This window comes from Carcharhinus amblyrhynchos, chromosome 3, assembly GCF_965287045.1.
Source record: "Carcharhinus amblyrhynchos chromosome 3, sCarAmb.v2.hapA, whole genome shotgun sequence".
Taxonomy (NCBI): Eukaryota; Metazoa; Chordata; class Chondrichthyes; order Carcharhiniformes; family Carcharhinidae; genus Carcharhinus; species Carcharhinus amblyrhynchos.
The window spans coordinates 11,984,446-12,001,161 of NC_137326.1; the positions used below are offsets into that span (position 1 = coordinate 11,984,446).

The window sequence follows — 16,716 nt, forward strand, 5'->3', positions numbered from 1 at the left end:
TGTCTGTGTGGGTTTCCTCCCACAGTCCAAAGATGTGCAGGTTAGGTGATTGGCCATGTTAAATTCTCCCTCAGTGTACCTGAATATGAGTGTGACGACTGGGGGGCTTTCACAGTAACTTCATTGCGGTGTTAATGTAAGCCTACACATGTCACTAATAAATGAACTTTAAACTTCCGCATCCGAATAGTGCTCTGACAATGGTATCCAAAGATGTACAGGTTAGGTAGACTGGCCATGCTAAATTGCCTCTTGGGGTCCCAAGATGTGTAGGTTGGTGGGGTGAATATGTGGGGTTACAAGGATAGGGCCTGGTTAAAATGCTGTGTTGGAGAGTCAGTGCAGACCTGATGGGCCAAATGTCCTCCTTCTGCACTGTAGGGATTCTATGAAGAGTCATTCAGACTCAAAACGTCAGCTCTGTGTGTGTCTCTCTCTCTGACACACACAGCTGCTGCCAGAACTGCTGAGATTTATCCAGAGATCTTGGATAAACAGTCTTAGCAGTGGAGGGATTATGAGAGACTCCCGAGGTGGTGTTGGAGATCCTTAGCCTGTACCTGCATACGACCATCAATTCTGGGCTCCGTTGATGTAAATGGACTTGAAACCTTAAGCACAGTTTCTGCCTAGGGCAGCTGAGGTTTTCCGGCACTTTCTGTCTTTGTTTCAGATTCCAGCATTCGCAGTATTTTGCTTTTGTACTTCTGCTGCTGTTTTATATGTTTGTAAGAAATACCATTTACTACACACAGGAAGGTCATTCAGCCCATTGTGTCCTTGCCAGCTGGAAGAGAGCCATTCACTCAAATCCGATTCGTAGCCCTGCTGATTAAGGTCAAACGCCCATTCAAGTGTTTTTTTAATGCAAAAAAAGTTCCTGCCACACTGTTCTGCAGTGAATTCAAGACTCCTGCTACCTGCTGAGTTTAAAAAGTTACTCCCCAACTTTTCTCGAATCCTTCCACCGAGTATTTTCAATCTCTGACCTCATCCAGTTATTGACTTCTCTTCTAACAGAAATAAATCCTTGTTCTAGCCAGGCCAGTCAATACTTTTGTACAGCTCTTGTATGACCTACTCTATTCTGATGAAAGTGAACCCAGGCTATGCAATTTTTTCTCATCACCAATGTTCTCCATTCCTGGCAAATTCCTTTAAGTTTCAGGAAATTTCACAGAGGCCAACTGTTCTGGATTTTACGGGACACTCTCAGAATTGAGGTCATTGTCCTGCTTCCAGGTTATTTAATTTTGGGACACATTTTGTACGTAGTGCATTCTATTTGTATTTTTGAATCTTAGCTTTGGAGACCACATCTGATTCTGCATTCTGTTTTCCGGAATGCTTTTATTTATGTGCATTTTATTTGATTTACTCAGTTTATTATTGTCATGTATATTAGTATGCAGTGAAAAGGATTGTTTCTTGTGGAGTGCACAGAAAAAGTATACCATTCGTAGAGAAGGAAACGAGAGAATGCAGAATGTAGTGTTACAGTCATAGCTAGGGTGTAGCGAAAGATCAACTTAATGCGAGGTAGGTCCATTCAAAAATCTGATGGAGCAGGGAAGAAGCTGTCCTTGAGTCGTTTGGTACGTGACATCAGACTTTTGTATCTTTTTCCCAGCGGAAGAAGGTGGAAGAGAGAATGTGGGGCCCTTACTTACGCTGTCTGCTTTTCCAAGGCAGCAGGAAGTGTGGACAGAGTTAATGGGTTGGAGGCTGGTTTGAGTGATAGATTGGGCTACATTCACGACCTTTTGTAGTTTCTTGTGGTCTTGGGCAGAGCAGGAGCCATACCAACCTATGATACAACTAGAAAGAATGTTTTCTTTGGTGCATCTGTAAAGATTGGTGAGAGTCGTAGCTGACATGCCAAATTTCCTTAATCTTCTGAGAAAGTAGAAGCATTGGTGGGCTTTCTTAACTATAGTGTTGGCATAGGGGGACCAGGACAGGTTGTTGGTGATCTGAACACCTAAAAACTTGAAGCATGTGCAGTTTGGATCCATGCATGGCATTTTCCTGGTGGCTGGCATCTGGGCAGAACTACCCTTCCTTACCCCCACCCGCCCCACAATCCAGACAGGCACCCCCAGTTCCCCATACTCAAGTGTCTCTTATTTTGCTCCTCAAATATTGGTTGATCTGGGGTATATAGAGTTTGCTTCCAACTCGTGTTTATGTATTTCTGACCAAGGGGTTATTGCCCTGAAGACTGCTAACGCTGCTTATCTCCATATTGACTGTCTGACCCATGGAGTGATTGCCAGCTTTCCAGGATCTGCTATATTTTGTTTTTGCATGTTTTATTTTATCTTTAATGCTAGGGGGAAAAAAAATCCCTGATTAGTTACAGAACTGAAAGCAAAATATGGACCCATGGAAATGAAGGTGAAGGTGGAGACGTGGGAAATTTGGTTAAAATATTTAGGTATACCTGTGTCCATTGTTAACAAAATAGGATTGAAAACTCCTTATCAAAATGCTGGAATGCATTTGCACACTTAATCATTGATCCTCGTCAGCTGCATTAATTTCCTTTGCTCTAATTGGAGGGCTGATGCAGAAGTGATGGGCCAAATGGACTTTTTCATTGTAACAATTATAATTTTATGGAGTGTTATGGACTTTTTTGAAAGGATTTGAAGAACAGTCTAAAGATATGTGGGTTGATTGATTGGCCATCCTAAATTGACTCCAGTGTCAGGGATTAGCAGGGTGAATAAGTGGGATTATGCGAATAGGGCCTGGGTGGGATTGTGGTCGGTGCAGACTCGATGGGCCAAATGGTCTCCTGCACTGTAGAGATTCTATGATTGTATGATTCTATAAGTGTATTAATAAAAACAAAATCTTGTGGATGCTAGAAATTTGAAATAAGAACAGAAAATCCTGGAAAAGCTCAGCAGGTCTGGCAGCATCTGTGGAGGAAGAAATAAAGTTAACATTTGACTCAATAGTATTTTTATTGGTAGTGGTATTTTTAATGCTGCATTTTTAAAGACTGTTGATATATTCACAGAGGAATGGTGGTTAATGTGTTAAATAGCTGTAAAACATATCATAAGTGTTTTCAGTGGCTTCACTATGGAGATTCTTGGAAGACTAAATGCTTAAAACAAAAAAATGCTCAGGGATATATATCGCATTTATCTCAGAGTGAGATATAAAGAGAATTTTTTTTAGAAGAAAACCAATCAACACTGGAGAGATTCTGGACAGATTCAGGGACATGGTAACACAGTGGTTAGCACTGCTGCCTCACTGGGATCACCAGGGACCTGGGTTCAATTCTAGTCTTGGTCACTGTGTGGAGTTTGCCCCATGTCTGCATGGGTTTCCTTGGGGTGCTCTGGTTTCCTCCCACCCAAAGATGTTTGGGTTAAGTCAATTGGCCATGTTAAATTAACCCTAGTGTTAAGGGGATTAGCAGGGTAAATGTGTGGGGTTACAGGAATAGGGTCTGGGTGGGCTTGTGTTCAGTAGACTTGATGGGCTGAATGGCCTCATACTGTACTGTAGGGATTCTATTCTATTCTGTTCACTGCTGCCTCACAGCGCTAGTTCGATTCCTGGCTTGGGTCAATGTCTGTGCAGAGACTGCACGTTCTCCCCATGGCTGCGTGGGTTTCCCCCGGGTGCTGCAGTTTCCTCCCACATTCTGAAAGACGTGCTGGTTAGGTGCATTGGCCATGCTAAAATCTCCCTCAGTGTACATGAACAGATGGCGGAGTGTGGCGACTAGGGCATTTTCACAGTAATTTCATAGTAGTGTTAACGTAAGCTTACTTGTGACAGTAATAAATAAAATAAACTTTATAGTAGAATGGGCAAATATGATGCCCATATTCAAAGTAGATGGCAAATTATTCCATTCCCTGCAAATAATACAATCAATTGGAAGTAAGCTTGACTGTTTACTCCACAACAATAACAGCAGCCAGATCAATCTCTTAAACTTCTCTGAGGAAGTAACAGCACAAGTGGACTGGGAAAGCCTCACAATATTATGCACAGCTTCCAGAAGGCTTTTGATAAAATTCCATGTGAAATATTATTAGTAAAATTGTGCGTTATAGAGATTTAGAGTAAACTCTTGGAATAGGTAAGAAAAGGATGAAAACAATAAGAGTTGGTGAAGAATTGAGTGGGATACCTCAGGGTTTGGCGCTGGGACCACTACTAATTCTTTACATAAGTCGCCTTGATTTCAGAATTTAACTGAAAATGATTACCTTTGGAGACCTTATCTAACCAGGGGTTGCAGTTGAAGCAGATCATAAAGTATTTAATGAGCCTGACAAAACATGTCTGGTCAGGTAAAGTTTAATGCTGAGTATACAGTGCTACACATGGTTGTGAAAATTAGATAAAAATAAAGTTAGTGGTATGGAGAACCTCGGTAAACCTGAATGCTAAATATGTCCAACCAATGCAGGACAACAATCAGCAAAGCTACTGGACTATTAGGATGTTGAACTATATTGTCAAAACTGTAGAGTATAACTTAGAAAATGTAACAACAAACTGTGGTGCTGTGGCGAGATGCACCTTGAATGTTGATCCCAGTTCTAATTACCAAAGGAACAAAGAACATAAGAGATAGGAGCAGGAGTAGGCCATCCAGCCCTTCGAGCCTGCCCCGCCATTCAATAAGATCATGGCTGATCTGTCGCTGCTCAGTTCCACTTTCCCGCCCTCTCCCCATAACCCTTAATCCCCTCTCCTATCAAAAACCCATCAACCCGCGTCTTAAAAATATTTAGCGAGGCAGCCTCCACCACTTCAACGGGCAGAGAATAAAAGAATTTATAATACTCCTGGGGACACAGGTATTAGCTGTACTACTCTATTGACAACTTTATACTATATTAAGTTGTTGTTTCCCCTCACATTAGTATTCCTGTGATTGTCCTGGTGAGAAGACATAGGGTGAAGACAATCAACCCTTGGAGGCAGTACAGAGTAGAGCCAAAAGAGCCAGCAAAGAGTCAGGAGTCTGAGTCATGAAGAAAGTGTGACTGGATAGCCTAGAGCTTCTCAGCTTGAAAAGGAAGCATCTGAAATGTGACCGATATGTTGGATTTTTAAGGGTACAGAAACAGCAAATTCAGAATATTTTGAATTAATCTGTAGCGGTAGAACATGAGACACAGGTACAAATTAGTAAAAGATAGTTTTAAGACTTATCTAGGAATTGTTCTTCATACAAAGAGTAATAATTATGTGGAATAAACATCCTGTTATAGATACCCTCACTAATTTAGGAAACCACTAGATGTAACATTGGGAGAACATCTTGGATTTTTGTGGATTGATGAATTAAGATGACCTAATGGTGCTCTTCAACTGTGACTGGCTTGAGTGTTGCTGAAAAAAGACATTTTGTCAAAGCTTTTTGTCCTGCACTCACCAGGACAATCACAGGAATACTAATGTGAGGGGAAACAACAACTTAATATAGTATAAAGTTGTCAATAGAGTAGTACAGCTAATACCTGTGTCCCCAGGAGTATTATAAATCAGCAGGGGGCATAAGGAGATATTAGGTCAGCTTTGAGCAAAATTTTAGTTAAAGGGGTAGGTTTTAAGTTGTGTCTTATAGGAGGAAAGTGTGTTAGAGATACAGAGAATTCTAGCAAGTGAATTCCAGAGCTTTGGGGTGGAAGCTGAAGGCATGGACAGCAGTAGTGGAATATTTAACTCAAGGATACTTTGAGTTCAGAACTAGAGAGCACAGATATCTCAGAAGATTGAGGTACTGGAGGGGATTCTAGAGATAAGGAGCAAAAGGCCATAGATGAGCTTGAAAAAACAGAGTCGAACATGAGAGTCCAGCCAGGAGTCCATTGGAAGAGTCAATTTTAGAAGTAATGAAGGCATGAATAAGGGTTTCAGCAACAAATGAGCTGAGCTGGGGCACAGTCAGGCAGTGTTACAGAGGTGGAAATAGGCTGTGTGATGGCGACTTGGAAAAGTGCTCAGAAACTCATCTCTGGGCCATGTGACATCAAGGTTGCAAACAGTCTGGTCAGCCTCAGACAGCTGCCAAAGAAAGGGAGGGAGTTAGTAAATGGCATTGGTGGTAGATTCTCAATGGTTACTGTGGGGCGATTTCTGCTCCTCCAATACTGATTGTCCAATAAGTAGTCTGACAAATTTAAAGACAGGTGAGGTAAAAATGAGTGTCGTGAAAATTGATATGTTTTTTGGACGACATTACTATTTTTATGTGAACTAGATCATCAGGGACACCAGGTCATATAGACTCATGGTCCATTAAATGTATTGCTGGTAACTGCAACAGAGTATCCAAATGAATAAATAGCATTATTGAGGATGGAAAATGGACACACGCACATCTGATGACCAGATAGTTGATGAATAAGTTTTTAGTAAAGAAAGAGCATGTATTTATATGGTGACATTCAGAGAGGACACCTAAAGTACTTCACAGCCAACAATGTGAAGTCATTGTTGTGTCGGCAGATTTGGCAATCAATTTGCATATAGCATGACCCCACAAACAACGTGAAATAATTGAGCAGTTAATTTGTTTTTTGGCTGTTGTTAGCTGAGGGATAAACTTTGGCCCAGAGATCAAGAGAATCCTTTCCCTTGTAGTGCCATTATGGAATCTTTCATGTTTGTCTGAGCAGGTAAATGACTTTCCAGTTAATGTTTCATCTGAAATATAGCACTTCAGCCAATGTAGCATTCCCTTTATTATGTTGAAGTTTACAGCCTTTTTTAAGTGCACAGGTCCTGAAGTGCACTACAATTTTATGATTCATGTTTGCAACACTCAATGTACCTCATTATTGGCAAGGATTCAAAAGAAGCTACACAGTATTCTAGATGTAATTATTGTCAAATGTTTAGTTTCTATAAGGAAATCACTTGAGATCGCTTTATGATGTCATTTTGCATTATGATGTCTTCTGGTGAATTTCCTCTGAGGGTAATCACTGTTATTAGAGATTAAGGGGAGTGAAACCAATTGTTATGTTGGATATACATCTCCTTTTTGTGTGTGTCTCCTGAATTCCTTGAGAAGTGGGGCAGTTGCTTGCAGCATCTGTCTCCCCATGCACCCCCAAACAGGTATCACTGAAAGAGACGTGATATTATTTGTAAATGTCAGTTTGCTGCAAAGCTCTTGGCTCTGAATTTATGGCTATAAACACCACCAGTTCATATTTCATTGTAATATTGAAGGAATGCAATATTTGTCTACAACAGTCACTTCTAAAATAATTCATTAACTGTAGATTATTTTTGGATGTTGGGACAGGCACTAAATGCGAGCTCTCTTTATGAGTACAGATTCTTCTGTTTTTACCACAGTTCCCACAAATTCAGTACCAGTAAGTCTGAACTGTTCAGGCCTAATGCTTAAAATATTTATGCTACAGATGTACACACTGTTTCAAGATGCTGGGAGAAGTGGGCCGCAAGTGTTTAAAACACTGATTGTTTAAAGTTTATTTATTAGTGTCACAAGTAGGCTTACATTAACACTGCAATGAAGTTATTGTGAAAATTCCCTAGTTGTCACACCCTGGCATCTGTTCAGGTACACAGAAGGAGAATTTAGCGTGGCTAATGCATCTAATCAGCATATCTTTCAGACTGTGGAAAGAAACTGGAGCACCCGGAGGAAACTCACGCAGACATGGGGAGAAAGTGCAGACTCCACACACACTGACCCAAGCTGGGAATCGAACCCAGGTTCTTAATGCTGTGAGGCAGCAGTGCTAACCACTGTGCCACTTTATTACAATTGGTAGCAGAGCAAATGTAAAAGTGAGATTTCATACAAGTTTTCAATTTTTTAAACCTGTCCCTCTCACAACAGTTCCTCTACAGAAATCCCTACACTATTCCCCCAATGAAGCTTTGATTCCAGTAAGACTGGCTTTATCTGCTGCTTTTCCTTCCTCCATTTTTGAATTGTTTCTTTTATCTTTCTTGGAGATGTCTGATTTACTGGAGGAGGAATCAACCAAGATTGTCTTCCTGCTCATGCTTGATGTATCCCACCGATTATGGGAAGGTTCCATTTGGAGCTGCACATCTGGTTTTGTGGTGTGGGTAGTGAGAATTTGGTCAGACTGAAACAGAAGGGAATGTGGCCTCTAGCCAAAAGGAAATGAACAAATTGTGACTGGAAAGACTGGAAAACTGATGTGATAGCGGAGCACAAGATAACTGAAATGATGTAGCACCTTCCTATATGTATAACGAAAAAAAGATTTGTATTTATATTGTGCTTTTCACAACTGTCTCACCTCAAATCACTTTACAGCCAATTAACTACTTTTCTGAAGTATAGTCTCTACTGTAATGTGGAAACACGATAGCCAATACGTCCACAACAAAGTCCTATTAACTGCAATATCACAATGGCCAAATAATATGTTTAATTAAAATGCTGATTGAGGGTTCAATATTGGGCAGAAAAACTCCCCTGCTCTTCCTTGAAATACTGTATATGGGATCTTCTACCTAACCACCTCAGTGGGTAAATGGAGCCTTGGATTTACATAGCATTTGAAAGGTTGCACATCTAGGAATATTGAACGTGCTACCAAGACACAAGTACAGATGAGACCTTATATTACTTTTATATATCCAAAACGTTAACTCTGCTTCTCCCCACTAAAGTGGCCAGGTCTGCTGAGTTCATAGAATCATAGAATCCCTACAGTGCAGAAAAGGTCATTTAGCCCATTGAGCCTGCACTGACAATCCCACCCAGGCTCGAGCCCTATAACTGCATGTATTTACCCTGCCAAAGCCCCTGACATTAAGGGGCAATTTTGCTTGGTCAATCAACCTAACCTGCAATTCTTTGGACTGTGGGCAGAAAGCCAAGAGTTATTCCAGCATTTTTTGTTTTATTTCAGTTTTCCAGCATCCACGGCTTTTTTGTTGGCTTTTATTGCCCCTTTACGATTTTCATTGATCAAATATCACATTAAAGTAGTACATCCAAAAATAAAATAGTCCCTGTAGTACAGGGGAGGCCATTTGGCCCATTGAGTCTGTACCACCACAATCCCTGTAGCCCCATGTATTTACCCTGCTAATCCCCCTAACACTAAGGGTCGATTTATCATAACTGATCAACCTAACCCGCACATCTTTGGACTGTGGGAGGAAACCAGAGGACCTAGTGGGTACCCATGCAGACATGGAGAGAATGTGCAAATTCCATATAGTGAGCAGTGACCTGAGGCCAGAATTGAACCTGGGACCCTACCGCTGTGAGGTAGCAATGACCACTGTGCCATCATGCCATGATGTGGATGTGCCGGCGTTGGACTGGGGTAAACACAGTAAAATGTCTGACAACACCAGGTTTTCACCTGACGAAGAGGGAAACCTCGAAAGCTTGTGCGTTTACTATCAAATAAATCGGTTGGACTAAAACCTGGTGTTGTCAGACTTTTTACCATCATGCCATCCCAGCACAGCTTTAAAAAAAGTGAAATTTCGGACAGTGCAATGAATAATTGGGTTTGATTTTCACTGCAGTGTTAATGTAAACCTACTTGTGACAAAAATGAATAAACCTGACTATGTCGAAAGGCGCGATATTAGTGCAAACTCTGGCTGCCTGGCGCCGTCTAGTTTTGAGGTGATGGGACTACAATTCCCAGAATGCAAAGGGGGAATTGTGGTTTGAGCCAATCAGGACAGCGCGTTGTAGCAGGGTGCATGCCGGGTTAGGCTGCTACCAGTCGCCATCTTGTCAGTTTGTGCGGGGGTGTGTGAGAGAGAGTGAGCGTAATGGCGGTTGGGGCTGTTGACAGGCGGTGAAGCCAGGCCAAGCGCGTTTGGGTGGCGAGATTACTGCGGGACTAGCGACGGGAGGGAAGTGAGTGTTCAATTTTCCAGCCGGCGGTAAGGACTTTGCAAAGTATCGGGGAGCTCGGTAGGGAAAATCGGGCGGCTGAGGATCGCCAAGTTTCAGCAGCTTTAACCGGGTAAGGCCTACAGGGAGCGGGATGAGATCCTTCTGTAAGCTTTATCTTCCATTTGTGTCGTTTTTTATGCTAAATGAGTTAAACATTTCTTCAAATTTGCAGCGGGGAGCTTCCACACTCGTTTATTCGGCATAGGATTTTGCTGTGTTACTTATTCCAATTTCAGATTAACACCTTTTAGATTTCCACTTGTCTATTTTCTGCCATTTTGTTTTCGTTCTTAAACTTTTATCGATTCAACTTAACATGTTCCAAAAATTTCCCGTCTGTTCACTTGAGCTGCCTAACTTGCTGTTTTCTTTCTAAACCACTGACTTGGTTCCAATTTTTTCAAAAAAATAGTGAAAACGTTGGTATTGTCAAAGAGAGAAAGAGACATTGGGTGATCAAAGAGGTAGGTTTAGCAGCGCACCTTCGAATGAAAGGGATTTTAGTTTTGCTGTTTACTCCAGTTGCTCAGTACACTTTTGTTTTCAAACGTCTTCATGCTGTCACTCCTCCCTACCTGTGTAAGCTCCAGCCCCAAAACTCTCAGAGTCTAGACTCCTCCAGCTTGTGCCCCTTGAGTTTCTGGATTTTAGTTGCTCTGCCATTCGTGGTGGCTGTGCCTTCAGCCACCAAGGCTTAAAACTAGAAAAGGCTGGGAATACGCCAGTCCAGCAGTATCTGTAGAGAGAGAAACACTTAATATATCAGGTCGATGACCTTTCTTTAAGGTCTGGAATGCTTTGCCTTGCCTTTTTTCTCAAAATCTGTTGATCAACTTTTGGTCCACCCTAATATATATATATCTGAGTGGGCTCAGTCTTGGGTTTAGTTTTGTTCACGTGCCTGGGAAGCTACTTGGGATGTTTGACTAGATTGAAGACACTTAATTTGTTTTTGAAGGTTAAAAGCACCTGAATTTTGACTGAAGGCGAGAAAAGTGGGAAATGTACAAAAAGACTCAGATTTATGTAACATCTTCCACAGCTTTAGGATGCTCCAAAGTGCTCTACAGCCAGTTTAAAATATTTTGTAGTTACTGTTGTAATATAGTAAAGAGGGCAGAGTTTTTGGTGGGTTGTAAGACTCGAGCAAGTTGCAGAGGTAGAAATGTTTGAGACCATGGAGGATTTTAAAAAGGATGAGATTTTAAAATACAGCCATTGGACCAGGAGCCAATAGATGTCTCTGATCATAAGGATGATTGGTGAGCAGATCTTTGATCTAATGAGTTAACATTCTTGGAACCTCATTCTATAAAGAAAAATGGTAAATTTATCTGACCGACCCCCCCACTCCCATAAACCTGTTGGACTTTAACCTGGTGTTGTGACACTTACTGTGCTTCCCCCATGAAGTGCTAATGTGCTTTATTATCAATGGAATACTTTTAAAGCATTTTTTTACGTGGATAAATGTAATAAACATTTCTGTAAAGTAATGAATAACAAATGGAATTCAATGCAGTTGATTTTTCTTGTGGATGTTGGTCCCAGAGGAAAGATGGTTGGATAATGAGCAATGCCGCTTTGAGCGTATCATAGAACCATATACATTTACCTGAAGTAGAATTGCTTGACGTGTCAGTGACACCTCTTGACAATGACATATCATTTTGGTTTATTATTGTCATGTATTGGGGTATAGTGAAAAGTATTGTTTCTTGCGTGATATACAGACATTGTTCATAGAATACAAAGGGAAGAAGGAAAGGAGAGGGTGCAGAATATAGTGTTACAGTTATATCTAGTGTTTAAAGAAAGATCAACTTAATATATGGTAGGTTCATTCAAAAGTTTGATGGCGGCAGGGAAGAAGCTGCTCTTGAGTCGGTTGGTACGTGCTCTCAGACTTTTGTATGTTTTTCCTGACAGAAGAAAGTGGAGGAGAGTTTGCCTCGGGTGCGTGGGGTTATAGGATGGTTACAGCAGAGAAAGACGCCATTTTGCCCACTCTGCTAGTTCAATTCAGCTAATTCCATTCCCTTGCCATTTAGTGCTCTCAATATTTCCAGGTTTTATGTAATGTGCAAAGTTTAAAATTGTATCTTCCACACCCCACCATTAATCTAGATCAAGAAAAGTGGCCCCAATACCACTTTTGTCCTGTGGGTGGTATTACTGCTGTGAAAGTGGGGCTTAACCCAAGACACTTCTGGCTCAAATGTACTGACTGTACCAATCTGATAGAAATTGTGCTGAAGTACATATAGTTCTTCTGAAGTAGCCGTTAGCTATTCAGAATGTACGAGTGTTGAATGTTCTGATTATGGTTTGATTAAGTCTTAGCTCAATGTGTATTAGTGGGATACAGGGAAGTAGGGTACAAATTGTTTCTTCTTTTTGTCACCACGTCAGGCTGTCACGCACTCTTGATGTTTCGTATTAGCAGAACAAAGAACACATCTTTAATTGCTTTGACACTTCTTTCTGTATGTTGTAAAGATTTGCTCCTCTATTAGAACAGTTGAGATGCACAAGTTATACTACTAGGAAAGTTAGCATTAGGTATTTCTGCAAAGGAAAAGTTTAGTAGAACCCAAAGAGCAAGCTGAGTATGGATACTAGGCACACAAAAGCAGAGATGTTGCATATGTTAGGTATTGAGATTGGAGCCCTTGTTTAGTCTGTGGTAAACACAAAGAAGATCGTTATCTCCTGGACGGCAGGATCAAAGGAGCTTCTGAAGGATTAAGAATATTATTTTCTTGGAATTAATGCGCTTTTACTGGTACTGCCACAGCTATCCTAATCAGGGAGCTGAATGGTTCAAAAATAGATGATAATAAGGTGAGGGGTTGGGCAGTATATTAGTGCCAAAACTCAACGTAATTTTGATTTGACGGCTTGCTGATTTGCAGTAAAAGTCTATAAATATGATCCCGAAACTGCTTAGCATCTGTCTGCAATTATGGATACTCTACTCTGAAGAAAAACTTCCCTGAAAAGAATTGTAAACGTGACTACTTTGCCCTGTTCAGCCCAGTATGTGAGGGCTTGCCTAAAAACGACATGTCCATCTATGGATCTTTTAAAGTTAATACACAAAGGGTCAGAAATCATACCTATGCAGTCTAGTTTCTGGCTCATTGCCCCACGTGGCACATTTACTTGATCATTTAGGCAGACCTAAATTTTTCTGTCTAACTTCAATTACTTTCAAATATACTTTAATGCATGGAAGTCTATAACATAGTAGCTGAACAGAATCACTGAAGAATGAAATAAAATACAGTGGCTTTCCATAGTAACAGGAGCTTGTGGCTATGATGCAAAATACTAGTGATATATACGTTGAACTTAATTTAACTTTGTGTGTTAGTGCTGATTTGCTTTATCTTTCCTTAAACCAGGTTATAAGCATTGGTCATCGTTTTGAAGCTGTTCTCACGTGCGAGTCCTTTTGAAAGATGGGTTCCAATAAGAGGTGAGTATTCTGAATTGACTTGTTAGTTTGAGGCAAAATGGAGCATTGTAGTAGTGTGGTAGAAGTTGTTCTTGGGAGTTTGGGTTAAAAAACGTTGTATGGTTGGTGGAAATGAGACACGGAAGCATTTAACCTTGACACGGGGTTTCACTTGGAGATATATTCCAATTCCTAGCACAAATTCTGCACCTTGAAGTGTTTGAATTTGAGTTAAAAAGAAGGTGCTGCTTTTTTTTGTCAGTTGTATCAAAGTCTTCAGGCTTTGAGTTCCTCGTCGTAATATTGAAATCTTACAATTCAATAAGTGAAACTGAAGATTGGAAATCCAGCAGTGCACGATCTTATTTTGTCACCTTGGAAGAGTGAAGCAAAAAAAAGTAATGAATACAGTTGCAAATTTAAGTAGTTTTTTCAAGCAAATGTAATATTGTATGCAGAACAGCAAATTACCTGTTGGCTACAATCATAGTGCATGGCCCTGATGATTGTAGCCAACAGGTAATTTGCTGTTCTGCATATAATATTACATTTGCAGTTCTTGAGTGCAAGATCTTTGGTCATTTTTCCTTATTATAAATTCTTATAAAGCACACTTATGATGGATGTTTCCCATATGAATGCATTTACACACACCTACACAAATGGTGGTAGTATGGTGCTGTGAAACCTTAAACTCACAGCAATTTTGTTTCCCAAGTTGCAATAAATCTATTTGTGAATGTGTAAGCGGTGAAATAAAAACCGGAAAAAGTTCAAAGTAAAAACAAAGCAGGGAGGGATGTTTTCAATCTGTCGGTGGACTTAGACACATCATAGGTATTCTAGTTATTCAGCAGCCTTAGAGTCGATATTGTGGAACTTGCGTCCTGATAACTCAGAATGAAATGAGTAGGAAGTCTGATGTGTGGCACCACAGCTGTAAACGCAGGGGTGTTCCTGAGTGTCTAGATGTGGTGTATTATGCTTTAGAGCAAATAACTTGACATGTAAAACAGTTGAGTTCACACAAGCGGTGGTCAGGCATTGCAAAGAGACTGTACAATGTATAGTCTCATTAACTGGTAAAACTGATTGTGTTTCCCAATGAGCTGTGTTTCTACTCTGTTTGCTATCATGAGGTAATATGCAATGTGGTATTGGTTCATGGCATAGTTGTGCAGCAAACCTTTGATGAGGGCTTAAGAATATCATTGAAAAGTGGCAACTGTAGCACCCCCCCCCCTCCCATTTTCCTTGAGGTTCTTTTTTGCAATATGACATCTAATGTTAGGTCTCCTATTTGAGAGCAGAGGTGGTCATTTGATGTTTTAGCCCCGTTGCTCTCATGGTTTAATTTAATTGTACATCTGGTTTTGTGGAGGAAAGCTTAGCAACACATAGCTATATTTCCAACTGATTAACATGGCTAGCTTTCCAGGTTCAGGCTGCAGTCATTTTTAGAAGGCCATGTCAGCTCTTGACCTTCAGAATAAGTTTGGCAGCCTTTGTAAGTGTTCCATCTAGACTTTCTCCAAGTTGTATTGCTTTGGATCATGTGTCAGTCATTCTGAATTCTACAGAGTGCTGAGTTCTTGTGAAGCACTGGTACATTTAAGATATGATGTGGGTATGCCGGCGTTGGACTGGCGTAAACACAGTAAAAAGTCTGACAACACCAGGTTTTAGTCCAACCTATTTATTTGATAATATACTCGCAGAGCTTGCGAGTATATTATCAAATAAATAGGTTGGACTAAAACCTGGTGCTATCAGACATTTAAGATAGACAAATGTTGACAATCTCCTCAATATATTGGACTTAAATCTTCATTTATTGTGATAGCTAATGGCCGTTTTTCATTGGTTCTTGTATATAACTATACAAGATCAATGAGTCTTCGAGTCTGGGTGTCACACCGCACAAATAATAGTTTGTTTATATGGATCTTGCATAAGAAGAAAATACATTGGTTTCGAAAAAGCAATATATTGTATCATGCAGGCTTGAACATATAACTACTTTAACAGTAGAATAATGCAATTGTGCATTGTATGTGCTGACTTAGTGTGCCTGGCACCATAGTGTACATTAAATCTGATACATCCTTTTATTAGTTTAAAAGGATTATTCACATTCTGTTGCAAAAGTATTAATTTTTGATTAGGTTGCATTTAAAGGTGGTCTCTGGTATTATCCTCAGGGTAGTGATTCTGCAAATGTTGCCAATAAAGCAGTTAGTTTTTTTTTCCTTGTGGAGCATTACAGTCCAACCTAGTATTTGTCTTTTGTGCAATTTCTAACCAAATAGAAATTGCCCATGTGATGGATAACCAGATGATAATCACTAAAATTAATTAGATAGTGAGCAGAAGTAGAGTTCTGGTTCTATCTCTTTTTAATCTCCCTCTCCAACCCCCAGTGCAAAGAGTCTACAGGCTATTTTTAGCACTCCTAACTGGGAGCATTGAAATGAGTTTGGACATCTGGTGTATATGACTCAATTGCCTATAAACTTTACAAATTGCAGGTATAAACATTGCAAATTGTGTTAGCAGTTCAATTGGGCTATGTGATTATATATTTTAAATATGCCATTGAAACTTCATCTTTGTCTTTTTTTTCTTGTGTGTCCAGTGCTTTTATCTCATAGCTTTCTCTGTCTCTGCAGAATAAGTAGAACTGAACGGAATGGCAGGTATGGATCTGATCAGATCAAGGACCGAGTTGAACTGAGAGACCGGAGGGACCGGAGCTCGAGGGGCACTGATCGGGACTACGATCACAGAAGTTCTAATGATGATCGTCGTAATCGGCGAAATCAAGATTTTCGGAACTCTGAGAGTTCTGAAGTTGGTGTAAGTGAAAATTTATTGGAATTTGACAGTCTGTTCTGAGTAACTTATAGTGAGGTTGTTGTGGAGCCTCTGTGGACAGAAACAATTATTGAAGCTCATCAGCCATTGTTTTGCCCACCCATTTAACTTGTATTCTTTGTAACTTTCTGTTCCCATCTAGACAACTTTCTGCACCTCCTATTTTTTTCTGCCAGCTTGAACATAAAAGTGTTCATCTAAGTCATTAATATAAATGGTGACATGTTGAGGCTCCAGTACTCATTCTTGGGGAACACTGCTAGATCCACCCAATTAGTTATTCCATTTATTCCTGAACTGTTTCCTACTTTCTAACCAGTTACCAAAACACATTACAGGGAAACCTTCGGCTGTCTGCACTTTCATTTTTGCCATCAATTTTGTGTAGAACTTTATCAAATCAATGCATTCCAGAAATCTATACAGCTCCCAAGTAGGGCTTTAAACTAAATAG

General features: G+C 40.3%; 1 protein-coding gene across 2 annotated transcripts in view; it reads left to right on the plus strand.

Annotated features, from left to right (window-relative positions):
- The first annotated feature begins 9,768 nt into the window (after positions 1-9,768).
- The window catches only part of LOC145335636 (RNA-binding protein 5-like), a 43,223-nt gene continuing 36,275 nt past the window's right edge, over positions 9,769-16,716 (plus strand). The window contains exons 1-3 of one of the 2 annotated variants that reach the window (XM_080181441.1): positions 9,769-9,998; positions 13,336-13,409; positions 16,058-16,244. In XM_080181441.1, the coding sequence (XP_080037567.1) occupies positions 13,393-13,409; positions 16,058-16,244 (204 nt within the window). In that variant the 5' untranslated portion in view covers positions 9,769-9,998; positions 13,336-13,392. The remainder of the gene's footprint in view (positions 9,999-13,335; positions 13,410-16,057; positions 16,245-16,716) is intronic. The other variant, XM_080181446.1, reaches the window with a different exon arrangement.